General features: G+C 43.7%; 1 protein-coding gene across 3 annotated transcripts in view; it reads right to left on the bottom strand.

Annotated features, from left to right (window-relative positions):
* Window positions 1–8,093: 8,093 nt before the first annotated feature.
* Window positions 8,094–23,453, bottom strand: part of LOC143804720 (solute carrier family 22 member 2-like) — a 283,856-nt gene continuing 268,496 nt past the window's right edge. The window contains exons 11-13 of one of the 3 annotated variants that reach the window (XM_077283100.1): window positions 23,338–23,407; window positions 20,701–20,883; window positions 8,094–10,669 (exon numbers count right to left, since the gene is read on the bottom strand). In XM_077283100.1, the coding sequence (XP_077139215.1) occupies window positions 10,274–10,669; window positions 20,701–20,883; window positions 23,338–23,407 (649 nt within the window). In that variant the 3' untranslated portion in view covers window positions 8,094–10,273. Of the gene's footprint in view, window positions 10,670–20,700; window positions 20,884–23,333; window positions 23,428–23,453 lie in introns of those variants that run through there. The other 2 variants (XR_013221078.1, XR_013221079.1) reach the window with 2 other exon arrangements.

Below are 23,453 nucleotides of genomic sequence, written 5' to 3'. Positions count from 1 at the left end.
GTGCAGAATTGGTGGCTGGCTAAATACTTTTTTTTCCCCACGGTACGTTAAAGGGAACCTGTCAACAGGATTGTGCTGAGTAACCTATAGACAGTGTCAGGTTGCCACTGTTATACTGATTAAAATGATATCTGGGTTGATGAAAACCGTCTTGTGGTTGTTTAATCTTTATTTGTAGTTTTGAGTTAATGATATGTTCGCGCTTCGAGGTGGCCTGTGGGGGGGGCGTCTTCACATGGTGCTCTGATTAGCTATTCATACTGATGGCTTATGACTGATGGCTTATGTTGGGGAAAACCACACGGCAGGGCTCAGAAGGAAAGGAGCGCCATTTTTTGAATGTAAAATTTGTTGGTATAATTAGCAGACGCCATGTCATGTCTGGAGAGCCCCTGATGTGACTAAACAGTGGAAACCCCTCACGTTACCCGATTTTGGAAACTAGATACCTTAGGGAACCTAACGAGACGTGTATTGAGCACCATGAACCCATAGGTGCTTCACAGAAGATTATAACGTAGAACCGTAGAAATAAAAAAAAATCACATTTTCCCAAATACATTTTTTTTTGCTCCAAATTTTGCATTTTCATAAGGGTAACAGGAGAAATTGCTTCATAAAATTTGTTGTGCAATTTCTCCTGAGTACGCTGCTATCACATATATTAGGGAATACCACTGTTTGGGTGCACAGCAGCGCTTGGAAGTGAAAGAGCGCCATTTGACTGTTTAAATATAATATTTGATGGAATACTTAGTGGATGCCATGTCGTGTTTGGAGAGCCCCTGATGAGCCAAAACAGTGTAAACCCCCACAAGTGACACCATTTTGGAAACTAGACCGCTTATGTATAGAGCACCTTGAACCCATAGGTGCGTCACAGAAATTTATAACGTTAAGCCGTGAAAATAAAAAAAATCACATTTTTCACTGATAAATCTTTTTTAGCTCCAAAGTTTGCATTTTCATAAGCCTAACAGGAGAAATTGTGCCATACAATTTGTTGTGAAATTTCTCCAGAGTACGCTGACACCCAATATGTGGAGGAAAACAACTGTTTGGGTGCACGCCAAGGCTTGGAAGGGAAGGAGCACCATTTGACTTTTTGAATGCAAAATTTGCTTGAATAATTAGAGGACGACATGTAGAGCCCCTGATGTGCCTAAACAGTGAAAAAAAACACAAGTGACACAATTTTGGAAACTAGACCCCTTTGGGAACTTATCTAGATGTATGGCTCCCTATGCCTCAAAACTACTGGAACAACAGGTCCATCTTGAACTGTCCTCCCACCTCTCTTCCTGCTCCCTTTTTGACAGCTTTCAACCTGGCTTCCAGCTGCATCACTCCAAACTGCCCTAACTAAAGTCACGAATGACCTATTAACCGCCAAGGCCAAGCAACACTACTCTGTCCTCCTCCTCCTCCTCCTAGATCTGTCCTCTGCCTTTGACACAGTGGACCATTCCCTATTATTACAGACCCTATAATCTCTTGGCATTACTGACTTGGCCCTATCTTGGATTTAGTTGTACTTAACAGACCGGACATTCAGTGTCTCCCACTCACACACCACCTCCTCACCTCGCCCCTATCTATTGGAGTCCCACAAGGTTCAGTCCTAGGGCCTCTGCTCTTCTCCATCTACACCTTTGGCCTTGGACAGCTCATAGAGTTCTATGCCTTTCAGTATCATCTCTATGCCAAAGACACACAGATCTACATCTCTGGATCAGATATCACTACCCTACTAACCAGAATCCCACAATCTGTCTGCTATTTAATCCTTCTTCTCCACTAGATTTCTAAAACTTAATATGGACAAAACAGAATTAATCATCTTTCCCCATCTCACTTGACTCCCCCCAACATACCTATGCATTAAAGTAAATGGCTGCTCACTCTTCCCAGTCCCACAAGCTCACTGCCTCGGGGTAGTCCTTGACACTGATCTCTCCTTCAAACCATATATGCAAGCCCTTTCCACTTCCTGCTGACTTCAACTCAAAAATATTTCCCGGATCCGTACATTCCTATACCAAGTATCTGCAAAACCCAGTCAATGCCCTCATCATCTCCCGCCTTGATTACTGCAACCTCCTGCTCTGTGGCCTCCCCTCTAACACCCTCGCACCCTTCCAATCTATTCTAAACTTTGCTGCCTGACTAATCCACCTGTCCCCTCGCTATTCCCCAGCCTCTCCTCTCTGTCAATTCCTGCATTGGCTCCCCATTACCCAATGACTCCAGTTCAAGACCCTAACCATGACATACAAAGCCATCCGCAATCTGTGTCCTCCATACATCTGTGACCTCGTCTCCTGGTACTTACCTGCACGCAACCTCCGATACTCACAAGATCTCCTTCTATATTCCTCTTTATTCTCCTCTTCACACAATCGCATACAAGATTTCTCCCGCACATCCCCCATACTCTGGAACTTTCTACCCTAACATATCAGAATCTTGCCTACCTTGGAAACCTTCAAAAAGAACCTGAAGACCTACCTCTTCTGACAAGCCTACAACCTGCAGTATCCACTGATAGACCAAACCACTGCACGATCAGCTCTATCCTCACCTCACACCTGTATCCTCACATAACTCTTGTAGATTGTAAGCCCTCGCGGGCAGGGTCCTCTCTCCTCATGTACCAGTCGTGACTTGTATTGATTAAGATTATTGTACTTCAACTTGCTTAACTGTTCACAATAACAGTAATTTTGACCAGGGGTTCCCAAACATTTACATGCCACTGTATAAAAAAAAACATGTTGGGTGTGGTGGGCTCCTGGATTTTCATCCCCAAGGTTATACTGATTTATCTTTATATGTATATTTTCATGAATATAAAATATGGGGTATGGATGCTAAATGTTATGTAATACAGTGGAGATAATAAGTATTTGATACATTGTCAATTTTGCAAGTTTTCCCACCTCCAAAGAATGGAGAGGTCTGTAATTTTTATCGTAGGTACACTTCAACTGTGACAGACAGAAAATAAAAATCAGAAAATCAGATTGTATGATTTTTAAATAATTAAATTGCATTTTATTGCATGAAATAAGCATTTGATCACCTCCCAACCAGCAAGAATTCTCGCTCTTACAGACCTGTTAGTTTTTTTAAGAAGCCCACCTACTCAGCACTCATTAACTGTATTAACTGCACCTGTTTGAATTTGTTACCTGTATAAAAGACACCTGTCCACACACTCAATCACACACCAACCTCTCCACCATGGCCAGGATGAAAGAGCTGTCTAATGACACCAGGGACAAAATTGTAGTCCTGCGCAAGGCTGGAATGGGCTACAAAACAATAGACAAGCAGCTAGGTGAGAGGGCAAAACTGGTAACACAGAGAGAGGTCAGGAATCAGCTCAAAACTACATGGGAGGACCTTGTCAATGACCTGAAGAGAACTGGGACCACAGTCTCAAACATTATCGTTAGTAACACACTACACCGTCACGGATTAAAATCCTGCAGGGTATGCAAGATCCCCCTTTCACACGCTAGCACATGTTCAGACCCATTTTAAGTTTGCCAATGACCATTGGGATGATCCAGAGGAGGCATGGGAAAAGGTCATGTTGTCAGGCGAGTCCAAAATAGAACTTTTTGGTATCAACTCCACTCGCCATGTTTGGAAGAAGAATGATGAGTACAAACCCAAGAACACCATCCCAACCGTGAAGCTTGCTTTGGTAAACATATTTTGGGGTGTGCTTTTCTGCAAATGGGATAGGATAACTGCATCATATTGAAGGGAGGCTGGATGGGGTAAAGATTTGTCCCCTTTTTTCCACCACACATACTAATTTTATGAGATGCATGTTAAAAAAAATTTGATCAACCCCTGAGTACTATTATATTATATATACTGTTTATTTGTGGTATACTGTTTTCCAGGTATACCCACTTTTAACTCAAGTATAAGCCGAGGCACATACTTTTTGCATTGTCCCCCTCATCCCTGTCCTGCTATGTGTGGCTCCCCCCGGTCCTGTCCTGGCATGTGGCTCCCCCTGTCCTGACCTGTATGCATGGCTCCCCCTGTCCTGTCCTGGTATGTGGCTCCCCCATCCTGTCCTGGTATGTGGCTCCTCCTGTCCTGTCTTGGTATGTGGCTCCCCCGTCCTGTCCTGGTATGTGGCTCTCGCTGTCATGTCCTTGTATGTGGCTTCCCCGTCCTGTCCTGGTATGCGGCTCCCCTCATCCTGTCCTGTTATGTGTGGCTCCCCCTGTCCTGTCCTGGTATGTGTGGCTCCCCCTGATGTATGCATGGCTCCCTCAGTCCCGCATTGCTCAGCTCCCCTGGTCCCACATTGCTCAGCTCCCCCCAGTCCGCATGGCTTGGCTCCCCCATCCCCCATGGCTTGGCTTCCCCTCTTCCCCTGATTGTATGCATGGCTCACATTTCCCCCCTGTCATACTCACCCTCCTTGCACCTGCATCTCCATTGTCCGGCGCCTGCGGCTCTCCTCTCCTCTGCTCAGCGGTCACATGGTACCGCTCATTAAGGTAATGAATATGCGCACCACGCCTATGAGAGTGGAGATGCATCCATATTCATTACTTTAATGAGCGGTACCACGTGACTGCTCAGCACAGGACAGGAGAGCTGCCAGCGCCGTGACAACGGAGATGCAGGGACAGAGATGCAGTGACGGAGGGTGATTATGATGTCCGCTTCCCCTCCCCCCACCAGCATTCTGGACAATTGACTCGTGTATAAGCTGAGGGAAGGAGTATATAGGGTATATGTATGTATATATATATGTATTGTGGTATAGCAACTGGTCATGGGATTAATGAGCAGTATGTATCACAGAGGTGGGTGGCCCTGTGATGCAGGCCTGGAGATGTTTTGCTTAGCAGATCTACTGCTGAGGGATTTGTTTTACATTGGGAAGGTTTCCAGGTGATTGGAGAGACGGGTGGGTCCATTCACCTATAAACCCACCCAAAGGAATGTGTCTGAATACCTAAGATTGTTGTGTGTTTGAGGACCTGTGGTGATGTCACGATCACCTGACTAGCCATGTGATAGACACCTGGGTGTGGTTACACCTATGTAATGGAGGTGTGTTTGGCACATGGGAGCGAGTACTGGCTAGTCTGAGCCACAGCAAGGAGGCCTGTTTTTCTACGCACAACATACCGTATGAACAATAAAATTATAAATATTTTTTATTTTTGCATACAATATTTGACATTTAAATAAAAAAATACCCAAAACGTGTGAATGAATAAAACACAATCAGTTTACATTACACAAACTGTTGACATATAAAGACTGTTCCTGAGATTACAGTTTGAAACAATAGCAGATTTAAAATCTAGGTTGAAAGAAGGGATGCCCTTTCTTGTTAAACAAATTGGATGGATATTTGATAGGAGTCCTGAACTAAACATTAAAATCTATTCATAAAAAATGTGAATTGAAAGAACAATACAATCTAAAGGCAAAATGTTTGTTGAGAAGCTGGTTTTCAAGAGTAACTTAATGTTATCAGAAACATGACCAACTCAAACAGACTAATTGATTAAGATCATTCTTGGTAACGGAAAATTACTTTTTTCACCATAATAATGTTACCTCCACCTTATAACCCAGTGGTCTCTATTATTTGACCAGACAAGAAAAAGTGAAGGTGGTTCCAACCACTGCCTATTGTATCTAGTTTTTATTGCACCATAAATAAATAAAAATTATGGTAAAGGAGAGTGAACAAAATTTGCAAATCGATCTTTGTTGTATCACTTGTATTCTACTGATAAACAGAAGATCAACTTTTCCCACAGATATTTGCTTGTGTCAAACTCGTCCATGATCTAAAAAAGCACACAGAGTCAACAGAATCGTATAAATTGGCTTTTCGTCCATCCATGGTTTCTACTTGGTGGCCAACTTTACACTTGTCGATTATTTTTAGTACTTTTTACTGGATAACTAATTGAAGTTTATGAAAGCATTTTGCAAGTATTAAATACCTGTGAAAATTAGTATATACCTGTATTTTACTTCCACATGTTTATCTAGTATGAGCAAGCAGCTTTAGTTTAGCATTTCAACACGTTCTGATATAAAAGCCGGGAAACACAGCATTTCAGTGAAAATACAATTCAAATGTCGGCTATTACGAATAGAAAAAAACATACTATGTTATTCTTGTTTAAGTAAAAAGATCAGTCATTCATGCTTACAACATCACAATGCTTTGCTATTTGACTCCCATAATGATAATTCACTGCAAAAATGGCATTTTATGAATATTTCAGTAGCAGTATCATGCTTTCAGATATTGCTGAGAATAAAATGTAATGAGGCTGTGATCCTATTTGTTAATATTGTTAATATGCTATTACACATCTGGTGGAGATGGAGAATCCGCAGACAAATCACTGCTCCTTGGTCTGCTACTTCTGTACTCACAGCTTGAAACCATCCCAAGCACAGGTTGAGTACATCAGTTAGTGGTAATCCACTTGTGATTTGCTGTAGCTTGGCCAAAAACATACAGTACAGACCAAAAGTTTGGACACACCTTCTCATTTAAAGATTTTTCTGTATTTTCATGATTATGAAAATTGTACATTCACACTGAAGGTATCAAAACTATGAATTAACACATGTGGGATTATATACTTAACAAAAAAGTGTGAAACAACTGAAATTATGTCTTATATTCTAGGTTCTTCAAAGTAGCCACCTTTTGCTTTGATGACTGCTTTGCACACTCTTGGCATTCTCTTGATGAGCTTCAAGAGGTAGTCACCCGGAATGGTTTTCAATTCACAGGTGTGCCCTGTCAGGTTTAATAAGTGGGATTTATTTCCTTATAAATGGACTTGAGAACATCAGTTGTGTTGTGCAGAAGTCTGGTGGATACACAACTGATAGTCCTACTGAATAGACTGTTAGAATTTGTATTATGGCAAGAAAAAAAGCAGCTAAGTAAAGAAAAACGTGTGGCCATCATTACTTTAAGAAATGAAGGTCAGTCAGTCCGAAAAATTGGGCAAACTTTGAAAGTGCCCCCAATTGCAGTGGCAAAAGCCATCAAGCGCTACAAAAGAAACTGGCTCACATGAGGGCCGCCCCAGGAAAGGAAGACAAAGAGTCACCTCTGCTTCTGAGGATAAGTTTATCTGAGTCACCAGCCTCAGAAATTGCAGGTTAACAGCAGCTTAGATTGGAGACCAGGTCAGTGCCACACAGAGTTCTAGCAGCAGACACATCTCTACAACAACTGTTAAGAGGATACTTTGTGCAGCAGGCCTTCATGGTAAAATAGCTGCTAGGTAAGCACTGCTAAGGACAAGCAACAAGCAGAAGAGACTTGTTTGGGATAAAGAACACAAGGAATGGACATTAGACCAGTGGAAATCTGTGCTTTGGTCTGATGAGTCCAAATTTGAGATCTTTGGTTCCAACCACCATGTCTTTGTGTGACGCAGAAAAGGTGAACGGATGGACTCTACATGCCTGGTTCCCACTGTGAAGCATGGAGGAGAAGATGTGATGGTGTGGGGGTGCTTTGCTGGTGACACTGTTGGGGATTTATTCAAAATTGAAGGCATACTGAACCAGCATGGCTACCAGAGCATCTTGCAGCGGCATGCTATTCCATCCGGTTTGCGTTTAGTTGGACCATCATTTTTCTTTTCAAAAGGACAATGACCCCAAACACACCTCCAGGCTGTGTAAGGGCTATTTGACCAAGAAGGAGAGTGATAAGGTGCTACGCCAGATGATCTACAGTCACCAGACCTGAACCCAATCGAGATGTTTTGGGGTGAGCAGAGTGAAGGCAAAAGGGCCAACAAGTGTTAAGCAACTCTGGGAACTCCTGCAAGATTGTTGGAAGACCATTCCCGGTGACTACCTCTTGAAGCTCATGAAGAGAATGCCAGGAGTGTGCAAAGCAGTCATCAAAGCAAAAGGTGGCTACTTTGAAGAACCTAGAATATAAGACATAATTTCAGTTGTTTCACACCTGTTTGTTAAGTATATAATTCCACATGTGTTAATTCATAGTTTTGATGCCTTCAGTGTGAATGTACAATTTTCATAGTCATGAAAATACAGAAAAATCTTTAAATGAGAAGGTGTGTCCAAACTTTAGGTCTGTACTGTATAGCAGCATCTTCACTGATTAGCTGACATATCACATTGTCATATCACTTTGTAAACAGGTTTTCATTCTTTATTTTAAAATAATAAAGTTTATAAAATGTCAAAATTAAATAGGTAATATATTAAGTTACTCCACAATTGCAACAAGCTCAAATAAATAAGCTTGACTAAAAAATAATGATGGAGAAACCAGACTAAAAAGACGTAAAGTGGCAAACTCAAATTATATAGTAGTCTACATCAAAAAGATCATGATAACGATCATGATAAATGTCAGATCCATATTGCATCAATAAAATTAGATACCTTAAAAATATTACTTAATGATTAAGTGGTAATTTTGTCCAAATAGATATTAGAAAAACCTGAAATTAATTTTTACAGTACAAAAAAAGTAACAAATAATAATAAAATAATATAAAATTATAATCAGAGAAAAATGCCAGGAAGCATGATAGAAGCATGGCTTGTTAAATTAAATGGTAGGATTTGTAAAATGCATGATAGATCTAAACACAAGGACATATACATGGCACTCACAAAAAAGCCAAAACTGTAAAGAGATCTAACTCTGTGATGCTCACTGGGTTTTTTTTTATTATTGTTTATTATTCTTCGTTCTTTTTTCTAGTGTATTAATTTCTCTCAGGTTATCCTAATTTCTATTTGGACACCAATTGATCATTATGTAATGTTTTTGAGGCATGTGGTTTAATTGATGTAATACGGATGTAACATTTATCTTGACCAGTATGGTTAGTTCTGTGGAGTATTTTTGTCTCTGTATTGGGGGTCTTTTTTTATGTAGACTACTATATGATCTGGATCGTCCCCCTTATGTATGTCTTTTTAGTCTGGTTTCTCCTACACCTCTGGCAAAAATTGAGAGACCACTGCAAATTGTTCAGCTTGTCTGATTTTACTCTGTATAGGTATATTTTGAGTAAAATGTAAATTGTTCATTTATTCTATAAACTTCTGACAACATGTCTCCGAATTTCCAAACCATAAATTTTGTATTTTTCTCTGAAACGGATAAATGATCCAAATTAAAACAAAACCAATGCTTTCAGTTCTCAAATAATGCAAAGAAAACAAGTTCATAATCATTTAGAAACAACAATACTAATGTTTTAACTCAGGAAGAGTTCAGAAATCAATATTTTGTGGAATAACCATGATTTTTAATCACAGCTTTCATGTGTCTTGGGATGCTTTCCACCAGTCTTTTTCACTGCTTCTGGCACAAACATTTAAGCAGTTCTTTGTCTGATGGCTTGTGACGATCTATCATCCTCTTGATTACATTCCAGAGGTTTTCAGTGGGGTTCAGGTCTGGAGATTGGGCTGTCCATGACAGGGTTTTGATGTGGTGGTCTCTTAATTTTTGCTAGAGCTGTATATTATTGATTACATATTCAAGTGCTTATAAGCTTTTAGTAATTGTGTAGTTAACAAATACATTACCTCTTTATATTTCTAATTTTGTTTTTGTGATTTTTTAGGAAGGGTTTGGATTTATAGTATTTTGCCATTGGGCTATTGGTTGCGTTGTATAGTGAGGGGACACGTTATATCATATATTGGAGGTTTTTTGGAGGTTTCAAGTTTATAAAATGTAACCAGAAAATGGAAAACCTTACTTTGTTTTGGTCAATCATACATTCATATATGTTATAAAACCATGTCTTTGGCTTATTATTTACATTGTGATGTGTTTATAAGTATGTGAATTAAATAATATTTTAGTATATGTTATAGGAATATTTTCTTAGAGCAACTTTTGGCCCAAAAGAAGAATTAAATGCTTGTCTCCCCTATTAGTAAGTAAAAGAAATGGAACTCTGTTTCATCACCGCAATAAACATTTGTTTACTACATGTCATAATAATACTAGTGTATCATCACCTGAACTTTGGCACTTCTCCTCCTACTTCATAGCCATAATCAGTCTATGTATACAAATTGATATTAGTGCAATATGTACATATTTACAATTAAATACATGCTATCAATGCTGCCAAATATAATATCACACATATAAAAACCTGCAGTAAAATTGCAGATTTGTCTTGTTTTTTTGCATTTACAGCATGTTCCCATATTTCTGCACCAGACGGCATATCTACTGATTGTTTAGGAATCCCAAACGCCGATACAGGATCTCAAATATCTCCGCTACACACAATACCATTGTAATTACAGTAAATGTATACATTGCAATTAGGAAGATTGTTTTCTCAAAGTGTTCTGGGACCATGCACCTGGTCAAATTATATTTCTTATCTAGGCTTCCTGCATCACATTTAAAGATTGGATTCACTTGAAAACCAAAAAGATGACTCTGTAGCCAAAAGGCTACTACTTCCAAAGTAATCCTTAACAGTACAGAGATTATATAAAAAACGGTGTAAACTGGTTTCTGGAGGATGTCTTCTTGATCTATACTCTTACAGGCTGCATAGAGATGAAAAACTGCTCCTGGGACTAACACGGTAACAAGCTGTAGGGCCCAAAATACCTGGAGAGAAAAAAAGATAAATCTCTATACTATACTGTGATCAATAACACACTGTAAATATTTAGAAAATAAACTAATAATGAATCATACATTTATTAGAAGCACCATTTTTCTTGAGACCTAAATAGTAAAGGGTAGGAAATTGTATTTAGCTCTAAAACTGCTTTAACCCCTAGTGAACTATGAATGATATTACCATTAACTTTCATGTCGCTCTAGACCATAGACCGCCAGGGATTTGTTCATTAAAATTGGTTTTCAAGACATAACAAAATAATATATGTATTGCTGTAGTTCTTTATAATATTTTTTGCAACATTAAAGAGTATCTGTCACTATGAATTAACAACCCAAATAATTCATATGCGTGTGTAGCTGTTTCAAAGGCAAGTCCATCAATATCTTCCTCCGTTACTTAGAAATTAGAGTTTGCATTGAAGTTTTGCATTATTTATACATGTATAAAAAAATCCTGAAATTTGATGAAAAATTAGAAAGGCTACCAAACGAAAAAAGTTAATAAATAACATTTACCCTATGTCTTCTTAACATCAGTACCATTGTTCAAATGTCCTTTTTAGATTTTTAGGATGGTAAAAGAATTGATAGTTAGACAGCAATTTTCATTTTTTTTCAAGGAAATTTACAAAACTTATTTTCTTAGGGGGCTTTTCGGTTTTGAAGTTATTTTAAGGAGCATATATTGTCACGGCCACTCCTTCTGCGGCCGTGCCTGCTGCTGGGACCTCCGCCGCTCCCCCGCTCATACTTACCCGCTGTGGCGCGCTCCTCCTGCAGGCGTGCGTCTTCTCCTTCATTCTTCTCCGCTCCCTGGTTCTCATCGGGTGCGTGTGCGCAGGGCCGGACTTAGCCCAAAAGGCGCCCTGTGCGAGACTGCAAGACGGCGCCCCCCCCCCCCCCCAAACTTTGAAAGAAAACAATAACGCTTTAGTATTGACAACACGTTTACTTAGAAAACTTGTGTTTCCCTGCAAAACACTTCAAGAATATCCAAATACACTAATACTGCAATAACGGGAGTTATAAAGTGCTTTAAAGCGGTCCAAAAGTTTAAAAAATGACTCTCGGTCTACAGCCCTATCGAGTCAGGGGCATCCCATTAAGGGTTTCCCCACCATCTGGGTGTCCTCGCAAACCCCCGAACGGCATACCTGCCGCTCACTTACTTCCGGTCCGCATCGCACCCCACCTGCTGCCGTCCGTCTGCAACGCCTCTCCTCGCTGGCAGTCACCCCTGCACTCTGATTGGCTGTCTGCCTGACGCTCACAGCCAATCGGAGCGCAGAGATGACGGCCAGAATGGAGAGGCGTTCCGGATGGGTGGCAGCAGGTCAGGTGCCGTGTGCAATTTGCAATGACGTTGACGGTTCTCCTGGCTCCAATGGAATTGTGTCCATACCACTCCTTATTTCACATTCTTGCTGCGGAACATCTGAAGTCGATTCCTCAGCAGTGCTCGGTACATTGGTGCCACCACCATGTTCAGAAGATTTTACAAACAGTCTTTTTAAAGCCCCTGCTTGCTTTTGAATTGCCTGCTCTGCTAAGGCCTTTCGCTTCCTGTTCTGTGCACCAGACGCTTTCTTAGGGCTCATCTTGCCTGACAAATGCTATTCCTCCCTGGAAAGGTTAGGTCATTTAAACCTAGGGTGGCAGAGGTGAGCAGGTGATAAGTAACTAGAAACATGTAAGACTTTGTAAATTCCACAAATGAATCCCCCCATTCCCCCCCCGCCCCCCCCCCCCCCCGGACAATTGGCAGCTTTGTAAATTCATACCTCCCAACTTTTGAGGAAGGGAAAGAGGGACAAAGTCCCTCCCACAGAGTGCAAATTTTAGGCCACACCTCTGACCACACCCATTTCACAACTAGCCACGCCCCAACCCCATTTAGCACTTCTGATCACAATGTTTCGTAAACAATAATTATGAACAAAAAAAATATGGCCACACACGACGCTCCATAGTGTACAATGGCCACACACGACGCTCCATAGTGTACAATGGCCACACACGACGCTCCATAGTGTACAATGGCCACACACGACGCTCCATACTGTATAATGACCACACACGATGCTCCATACTGTATAATGGCCACACACGACGCTCCATACTGTACAATGGCCACACACGACGCTCCATGCTGTACAATGGCCACACATGACGCTCCATAGTGTACAATGGCCACACACGACGCTCCATACTGTACAATGGCCACACACGACGCTCCATACTATACAATGGCCACACACGACGCTCTATACTGTACAATGGCCACACACGACGCTCCATAGTGTACAATGGCCACACACGACGCTCCATAGTGTACAATGGCCACACACGACGCTCCATGCTGTACAATGGCCACACATGACGCTCCATAGTGTACAATGGCCACACACGACGCTCCATACTGTACAATGGCCACACACGACGCTTCATAGTGTACAATGGCCACACACGACGCTCCATAGTGTACAATGGCCACACATGACGCTCCATACTGTATAATGACCGCACATGACGCTCCATACTGTATAATGACCGCACATGATGCTCCATACTGTATAATGACCCCACATGATGCTCCATACTGTATAATGACCCCACATGATGCTCCATACTGTATAATGACCGCACATGATGCTCCATACTGTATAATGACTGCACATGAGGCTCCATACTGTATACTGGCTGCACATGATGCTCCATATTGTATAATGACCGCACATGATGCTCCGTACCGTATATTGGCCGCACATGATACTTCGTACCATATAATGGCCACACATAGCTACTCCTACACACGCGGCTGCGCTCCGTACACTTTGCACACACGGTTCCGCTCCGTACACACGCGCTCCGCTCCATACACCTCGTACACATTCAGCTCCGCTCCGTACACCTCATACACACGGCTCCGCTCCGTACACCTCGCACACACACGGCTCCGCTCCGTACACCTCGCACACACGGCTCCGCTCACCTCGCACACACACTGCTCCGCTCCGCACACCTTGCACACACTGCTCCGCTCCGCACACCTCGCACACACACGGCTCCACTCACCTCGCACACACGGCTCCGCTCCGCACACCTCGCACACACACTGCTCCGCACACCTCGCACACACACGGCTCCGCTCCGTACACCTCGCACACACGGCTCCGCTCCGCACACCTCGCACACACACTGCTCCGCTCCGCACACCTTGCACACACTGCTCCGCTCCGCACACCTCGCACACACACTGCTCCGCTCCGCACACCTCGCACACACGGCTCCGCTCCGCACACCTCGCACACACACTGCTCCGCTCTGCACACCTCGCACACACACTGCTCCGCACACCTCGCACACACACGGCTCCGCTCCGTACACCTCGCACACACACGGCTCCGCTCCGCACACCTCGCACACACGGCTCCGCTCCGTACACCTCGCACACACACGGCTCCGCTCACCTCGCACACACGGCTCCGCTCCGTACACCTCGCACACACACTGCTCCGCACACCTCGCACACACACGGCTCCGCTCCGTACACCTCGCACACATGGCTCCGCTCCGCACACCTCGCACACACACTGCTCCGCTCCGCACACCTTGCACACACTGCTCCGCTCCGCACACCTCGCACACACACTGCTCCGCTCCGCACACCTCGCACACACACTGCTCCGCTCCGCACACCTCGCACACACACCTCGCACACACACTGCTCCGCACACCTCGCACACACACGGCTCCGCTCCGTACACCTCGCACACACACGGCTCCGCTCCGCACACCTCGCACACACGGCTCCGCTCCGTACACTTCGCACACACACGGCTCCGCTCCGTACACCTCGCACACACACGGCTCCGCTCCGTACACCTCGCACACACACGGCTCCGCTCCGTACACCTCGCACACACGGCTCCGCTCCGTACACCTCGCACACACACGGCTCCGCTCTGCACACCTCGCACACACGGCTCCGCTCCGTACACCTCGCACACACGGCTCCGCTCCGTACACCTCGCACACACACGGCTCCGCTCTGCACACCTCGCACACACGGCTCCGCTCCGCACACCTCGCACACACACGGCTCCGCTCTGCACACCTCGCACACACGGCTCCGCTCCGCACACCTCGCACACACACGGCTCCGCTCTGCACACCTCGCACACACGGCTCCGCTCCCCACACCTCGCACACACACGGCTCCGCTCCCCACACCTCGCACACACACAGCTCTGCTACATCCACACTGTACACCTCCTGACCCCACACACAGCCATTACTTACCTCATCCTGCAGCGGCAAGTTGCCAACCAGCACAACTTCGGAGGTCACGATCATGTGACCCCTGACTCCTCCCCTCCTGTGACCTCATCACAGGTCCTGTGCACAGAAAGCAGGCGGGCAGCCATACGGAACACAGGCGCAGCTCAGCTCTTCGGTCCTCCTCTGCTCTGTTCTCTTCTTCCTTTCCGGGAACAGAGCGGCGGCGCCCAGGGACGTGTGACGTCATGTCACACGCTGTGCACACAGCCAATCTCTCCCCGCTGGGGACAGCAGTAGGCGGAACTAAAGTTCCCTACGTGCTGTCCCTGCCCGGCGGGGAGAAAGGCTTGTGCGTGTGACATAACGTCACATGCACAAAGCCGAGCGCCCGCTGGGAGTGGGACAGCGGCGGCGGGCGCCACAATAGGTGCGAGCGCCCTCGGGCCAGCCGATGATTAACTGCTAATTAAATCAAAGGCTCAAATCGGCGCCCTATGCCTTCTAGTAAGCCTTGGCGCCCTGTGCGGCCGCACAGGTCGCACAGGGCAAAGGCCGGCCCTGCGTGTGCGCACCGCCCACTCCAGCACGTCCTCTTTCTGATTTACAGGCACTCTGTATCTCCTCTCTGTGATCCTGGAGGACCGTGACCTGGAAGTCCTTCAGCACTCCATGTATATAAGGCGATTCCTTCCTCTGCTCCTTGCCTGTCTGTCATTTGAGCTTCTGTGACTCAGGTCCACCTTTGTCTTTGCACTGCCTGTTCTGAGTCTCCACTCTGTCCAGCCAGTTCAGCTTCTCTGCCTTTCCCCGGCTTCCTTGTCTCCTCGTCCAGGCTATCTTTGGCAGATTTCTTTTTTGCCATGAGAACACTGGGATAGGTGCAATTTTATATGGATACATAATAAAATTTTGTTTTTTAAGGGAATTTATGTTCACTGCTGTTTTTCTGAGTTCCCATGATTATTTGGATATGTTAGACAATCTCCTCGTCCAGTCCAGCCTTCCCAGTGTCCGCTCTGTACTCTGTTAGTCTGGTGTCTCTGTCCTGTCCTGCTTCCTTTGTGTCTTCCCCTTCCCAGTGCTCCTTTGGTCTCGCCTGTACTCAGCTCTTACCAAACTGTACTTCATCTTACCCTGCTCTGCCCGTCCTACGCCCAGCTTCTCTATTTTGTACCTCCCACTACCTGTCTACAGGTTCCAGCTTCTGCGGCAATAGTCTCCCTTGGGTCTGCCCCTAACGCTCCCTGTATAGGGGTGGTCTACATGGTCAGCTCACCCTTGGGAGCTTCATTGTCATGGATCTGCGGGTCCACTCCAGGTGTTCCAAAAGATCTCACATATATATTGGAAATACCCCAAAAGAGATACTATATTAAAAACTGCACTCCTCAAGGTACCGTATTTTCCGGCGTATAAGACGACTGGGCGTATAAGACGACCCCCTAACTTTACCAGTTAAAATATAAAATCTTCTTAAAAGTCGGGGGTCTTCTTATACACCCTATGTCGTCTTATAGGGCCGGTGAATATGTGCCTTTTGGGGGGGGGGGGGAGTGATCCTGATGACGAGGGGGCGTCTCACAGGAAAGTGAGTATCCCCCATTACCTTATCGTAGCGGTGCAGCGTGGGGGTCTCAGTGCTGGGAGTGGCGGCGGCGGCTGCTGTGCTCTGGTGCGGCGGCTGCTGTGCTCTGGTGCGGCGGCTCCTCTTCTGTGTGGGGCCTCTGTGCTGTGCGGTGGCGGTGGCGGCGGCATATCTTTATCCAGTTGGGGCTCCTCCGGCATCTCCTTAGCCCTGGAGGCCCCGCCGCAACCCCATGAGTGCAATGCAGCGGCCATTTTCCCGGAGGCAGCTCAATAGGTGCGATGCGGTGGCCTCCGGGAAAATGGCCGCTGCTCAGATTCAGATCTCGTCCCGAAATCTCGGGACACGAGATCTGAATCTGAGCAGCGGCCATTTTCCCGGAGGCCACCACATTGCACCGATGGAGTTGCGGCGGGGCCTCCAGGGCTAAGGAGATGCCGGAGGAGCCCCAACTGGATAAAGATACGCCGCTGCCGCCGCCACCTCACAGCACAGAGGCCCCACACAGAAGAGGAGCCGCCGCACCAGAACACAGCAGCTGCCGCCGCTCCCAGCACTGACACCCCCACGCTGCACCGCTAGGATAAGGTAATGGGGATTACTCACTTTCCTGTGAGACGCCCCCTCGTCATCAGGATCACTCCCCCTCCCCACCCACCATATACACCGGCGTACAAGTCGATTCCCGGCGTATAAGACGACCCCCGACTTTTAAGAAGATTTTCGGGGGTTAAAAAGTCGTCTTATACGCCGGAAAATACGGTACTAAAAACTTTTGTCAGGAAGTTTGTTAACCCTTCAAGCACTGCATAGGAATTTGAATGAATGGAATGAAAAATTATATTTTCTCCACTGAAATGTTGTTGACATCTGTACAGGCCACCATAACTGACACTGTGGTCATTATTTGCAATGGCAACCATCAGAACCACGCAATTGTGGAGTGCTTATGAAGTTAAAGGGAGAGCGATCTCCCTCTTTTAAACGGCTTTCACAAGGAACAAAGTACATTTGAAAGGGAACCTGTCAGCAGTTTTGGCTGATATAAGATACGGCCATCACCTTTCTGGGCTGGTATACAGCATTCTATAATGCTGCATATCTGCCCCCAACCCGACCTGCAAGAGAAGTAAAATGACTTTTTTATTATACTCACCTGCGGGCCGATCCAGTCTGAGGGGTGTCGCTCTTCCTGCTGCGGCGCCTCCCAACTTCTTGCGATGCCGCCCTCCTGCTTGCTTCTTGTGGATTACGGGTCCCTGCATCATCCACACAGGCTCCTCGGTAACACGCTCCAACGCAGGCGTACTTATCTGCCCTGTTGAAGGCAGAGCAAAGTACTGCAGTGTGCAGGTGCTGGGGCTCTTTGACCTTTTCCTTTTTCTTCTCTTGCAGGTCGAGTTGAGGGCAGATATACAGCATTATACAGGGTGGGCCTTTTATATGGATACACCTAATAAAATGGGAATGGTTGGTGATATCAACTTCCTGTTTGTGGCATATTAGTATATGGGAGGGGGAAACTTTTCAAGCTGGGTGGTGACCATGGCGGTCATTTTGAAGTCAGCCATTTTGGATCCAACTTTATTTTTTCCAATGGGAAGAGGGTCATGTGACACATCAAACGTATTGAGAATTTCACAAGAAAAACAATGGTGTGCTTGGTTTTAACGTAACTATTCTTTCATGAGTTATTTGCAAGTTTCTCTTTGTTTACAGCCACTGACATATCGCAGTGGTGAGGAGCGGATAGAAATTGTGTTGATGTCTGGTGAACGCAGTACCCAGGCCATTGCAGCAGATTTCAGTGGCAGACTCCCTACGTAAGAAAACTGTCACCATTCCCATGTTATTTAGGTGTATCCATATAAATAGCCCACCCAAAAAAGTTTGCCTCATCACTGACCATAATGTTCTGTGTAAACTGAGGGTTCTGTTCCAATTTTTGTTTTGTCCATTCTGCAAATTCAGAGCGCCAATCTGGGTCATCCTCATTGGGATGCTGCAGCAGCTGGATTTTCTAAGGGTGCAATTTGTGAGTAGCTAATATCCGCCAAAGGGATGTTCGACTGATGCCAGAATGGTGCGCTGAATTTGCAGAATGGTAAGAATAAAAATTGGACCCTGTAGAATGCTGTATATCAGCCCTGAAAGGTGATGGCCATAACTCAGGTTCCCTTTAATCAATAGATCTTGAAATAAAAATAAACTCCACAATTGGATGTGTCAAATAATGTTCCTAAGATAATCTTATACATGTGCCCCTGTTGTGTACTGTATAATGGCTGTGTCTGACCCTACAGAGACATGGTCTGATCATATCACAGCTCCTGGGCAGGGGAGGAAGCAAAAGAGCGTATACAGATATTAGAATATGGGATCACAGCTGATTCTTTGTGAGAGGTAAAACAGTTGCTGTTTGTTTAAACAGGCAGGGAAATGTTTTACCTCACAAAGAGCAGCAGCTGTGGTCCCACGCTGTAATGTCTATATACTCTCTTTTGTTTTCTCCCTTAGCCAGGAGCTGTGATATGATCAGACCATGTCTCTGCAGGGTCAGACACAGCCATTACACAGTACACAGCAGGGGCACATTTATATGATTATCTCAGAACAGGGACATTTTAACACATTCAATTGTGAAACTTATTTTTATTCCAAGGTCTATAAACTAAAATTCACTTTGTTCATGGGAAAGCAATTTAGATGCTGCTGTCGCTATTGACAATAGCACGTTAGAGGGTTAAGTGTCCACAAACGGTACTAACACTGATCATGGCCAACCTCTGCATTTTAACCCATTCTCTATTCTCTTATTCCTCAAATATGTAAAAAGACGTATTGGTGGTGACTGACTAAAGCTGCTCATACACTACAATAGCTGTTGGCTACATGCTTTTTAGCAGTCAGCAATCTCTAAGAATTCTGCCACATGCATGTGTACGTGGCTGAGCACGTCGGTCATGAAATGTGCCACTGCCAGACACCTCCGATAGCAGCTTATCTTTCATGGTAAATAAAAGAAATAGGCTTGTTGTAAACTAACATGCCTGATCCTTCTTCCTCCCACCATCTGGTATAGGGGAAACTCTACACATATTAGATACTTGAGCAGTTTTGCTGAAATTAGCACATTCAGTCAACACACATCTAATGATCAAATAGCCACTGGCTTAAATCATCAATAATACAGTACTCATAAAGCAGCAGATAACACCTAAGGAACTAAAAGCGGACACAAATGACATTTTTTATGTGGATTACTACTAATCCTACAGAATTGAGAGTCCTCAGTGGTTGATACATTTTAATGGCTAACTGAAAAGATGGTAACAAATTGCAAGCTTTAGAGACTGCACAGGTCTCTTCATCAGGCATAGACTAATACAAATTCTGAAAAATCACATATTTATGCACAACATAGCACAGAAAAAAAAAACGAAAAAAAAAAAAAACATGGATAAGCCAGGTGACATGAAGCAGAATTACCATGAGTGATAAACAGTTATGTCCATAAATATTGGACCAGTTCTTCAGAATTTGTATTAGTCTATGCCTGATGAAGAGACCGGAGTAGTCTCGAAAGCTTGCAATTTGTTACCATCTTTTCAGTTAGCCATTAAAAGGTATCAACCACTGAGGAGTCTCAATTCTAAATATTTTTCTATCTACTGGCTAACACGGTACCAAGATATATTTCTTTCCTGTACTAATCCTACAGACTCTTAAGTATGGAACAGATGTTAGTCATTATGCATTTTTCTGAGAGCCTCAATGTGAGTCTTATAGGAATGCATAAAGATACTGTGCAATTTGGAGAGTCAGAATGGGTAACATACATGCTACAACAGAGAAACAGAACAGAGGCTGAGAACTTAAGCATTCTGTTAGAAAATTAACGGTATTACTATGTAACTGATGTACATTACTATCAAATAAAAATGTTAAAAATTCTAGAGTGCTTCTTTAATTAATTTTACAATTACAATATAGTGTTGTTCTTTCTTAATTTGATTGGATTGAGAAATTCTAATAAAATTATAACAATATATGTAACAAGGAAATATTCCGCTTAGTTACATTTCACTTCAGTTTGCACTCAACCAATTGCTATGGTGTTTCATTTGTACCAACCATGTTGCCTTACCTGTGGTGTTATCGGTCGAAATTGGTTGTAGCAGAAGAGGTTTACTTCTCTTTTGTCAGGATCACAACTGAAGTGCAAGGCCTCATTTCCATATACAGCAAAGCCCAAGACACCAAGAAAAAACATTCGCACAGATCCAAAGAAAAGGGTGTGGAACTGACCAATCACGGTTGGAGGTCTGAGCTTCAAAAATAATAATAATCATTTATAGGAAACTTGTAAGAAAAATAAAAATACATAATGTTCTTTTTATTATTGTTATTATTATTAATCATATTACAATTAAAGTTCAATTTATTAGAAAAAGATTTCTGAAACAACTTACAAACATTCTTCAATGATTACAGGTTTTTTCATTGTTGTGTAATAATCACACATACAAGACGGCTAGACTACATTCAACATAATACTGCAATTGTGCTAGAGAAAAGTCCACAGTATGTTCCCGTAACCAACGTGGCTCTGGAGGCCTCGACTGCTTATTGTATTATGTGAAAGAGGAGTCAGCAATGTAGGAAAATAGAGCATCAGATTTATCCATTGTCGGCACATGGAGTTGATAGAAATCTCCAGATACGCCCTCGCAAATAAATAACTGCAGGCTGTACCACACTATTTAGGAACATCACAGCAAGGTTTACTTCTGGAAAACAAATATCTAGCTAGTTAAAATATTAGTATAAAGCCAAAAACCGAAACACCTTCTACAATACCTGGACCAAGCATTATTATTTTTAAGTTAACGCCTAAATCACATGATTACATTTTACTGAAATGTAAAAATTTCATTTTTTTAATAAAATTGAATCAAGAGTTTATGCTCACTTGACTGACATAACCAGTAAAGGAAAAAGAAGCCCGTCTTGTACTTGGCTGGTATGAGGTTGAGGAGAATGCTATGCTGTCACTTAATACTTACACATCCTTCATAGAAGTTCTTGATATAATTTAAAGACATCTCTTGTAAAATGTTATCTCGGTGTAAATCTGAAGTAATTCATGTCTCTCATTGCCAATTTGCTGTCACCGGAACCCAGTTCACAGCTATTGCTCTCTCATGACCCTTGCTGTAGAAAACTCTTGTCACTGCACATTTCTCTTTTATCCCTAGGCCCCAATCAATTTAGTCTCTCAGGACAAAAAAAGCAAAACAAAGCATAGTACATGTGGTCAGCTCCATGATGCCCAACAAACTCTGTCAGCAGAAACCTCAACACAATTCTAAGGTAAGAATACAACAGTTATATGTGGATCTTTGACATTGACAGATCTTCCACCCATTTTATTCCTAGAAAGCAATTTAAAAATCATTCACTATGAGTAGAGAAACAATCAGAAAACTTTTTTTGGGGTTAAGATAGATAGATATTAAATCTTCTCGTCATTTTTACGCTCTTGTAAATTCTACCATAAAATAGGAACATAATTATTTGAGTTTCATCTTGAGACAAAATGTATAATTAGAGAAGAATGGTTGCACTTGACAGACCTATGTATTTTTTCAACCTATGTAGCTATGTAGCTACAAGTAACTAATTTATGCAAGCTAATATCGCCAGCATTTTATTGTATAAATAATATAACTTCTCGACTAATTTACACAAAATATTTGCAAGCAAACATATAAAAAGTAAAAAAACAAACACATTTCGCAAACAGGTTACAGTGACATACACTCACCGGCCACTTTATTAGGTACACCTGTCCAACTTCTTGTTAACACTTAATTTCTAATCAGCCAATCACATGGCGGCAACTCAGTGCATTTAGGCATGTAGACATGGTCAAGACAATCTCCTGCAGTTCAAACCGAGCATCAGTATGGGGAAGAAAGGTGATTTGAGTGCCTTTGAACGTGGCATGGTTGTTGGTGCCAGAAGGGCTGGTCTGAGTATTTCAGAAACTGCTGATCTACTGGGATTTTCACGCACAACCATCTCTAGGGTTTACAGAGAATGGTCCGAAAAATAAAAAAAATCCAGTGAGCGGCAGTTCTGTGGGCGGAAATGCCTTGTTGATGCCAGAGGTCAGAGGAGAATGGGCAGACTGGTTCGAGCTGATAGAAAGGCAACAGTGACTCAAATCGCCACCCGTTACAACCAAGGTAGGCCTAAGAGCATCTCTGAACGCACAGTGCGTCGAACTTTGAGGCAGATGGGCTACAGCAGCAGAAGACCACACCGGGTACCACTCCTTTCAGCTAAGAACAGGAAACTGAGGCTACAATTTGTACAAGCTCATCGAAATTGGACAGTAGAAGATTGGAAAAACGTTGCTTGGTCTGATGAGTCTCGATTTCTGCTGCGACATTCGGATGGTAGGGTCAGAATTTGGCGTAAACAACATGAAAGCATGGATCCATCCTGCCTTGTATGGAGCATCTTTGGGATGTGCAGCCGACAAATCTGCGGCAACTGTGTGATGCCATCATGTCAATATGGACCAAAATCTCTGAGGAATGCTTCCAGCACCTTGTTGAATCTATGCCACGAAGAATTGAGGCAGTTCTGAAGGCAAAATGGGGTCCAACCCGTTACTAGCATGGTGTACCTAATAAAGTGGCCGGTGAGTGTACAGTACTGTATTAGAAAGCCTTACAGAGATTTTGTGGCCATAAAGTATAAGTTACTCACCAACCTCAGTCCAGGTGTTGTGTTGTTTGGACGACCCATTTATTGATGGTTTGTGGTCACTTTCATCCTTTTTGCTTAAAATTCCAAAGGTGATCTGCATTAACAGAGCCATATCTCCAC

Source organism: Ranitomeya variabilis, chromosome 2 (genome assembly GCF_051348905.1).
Source record: "Ranitomeya variabilis isolate aRanVar5 chromosome 2, aRanVar5.hap1, whole genome shotgun sequence".
Lineage (NCBI taxonomy): Eukaryota > Metazoa > Chordata > Amphibia > Anura > Dendrobatidae > Ranitomeya > Ranitomeya variabilis.
The sequence above is the reverse complement of the archived record's forward strand: the minus strand, read 5'-3'. Positions and strand labels throughout refer to the sequence as shown.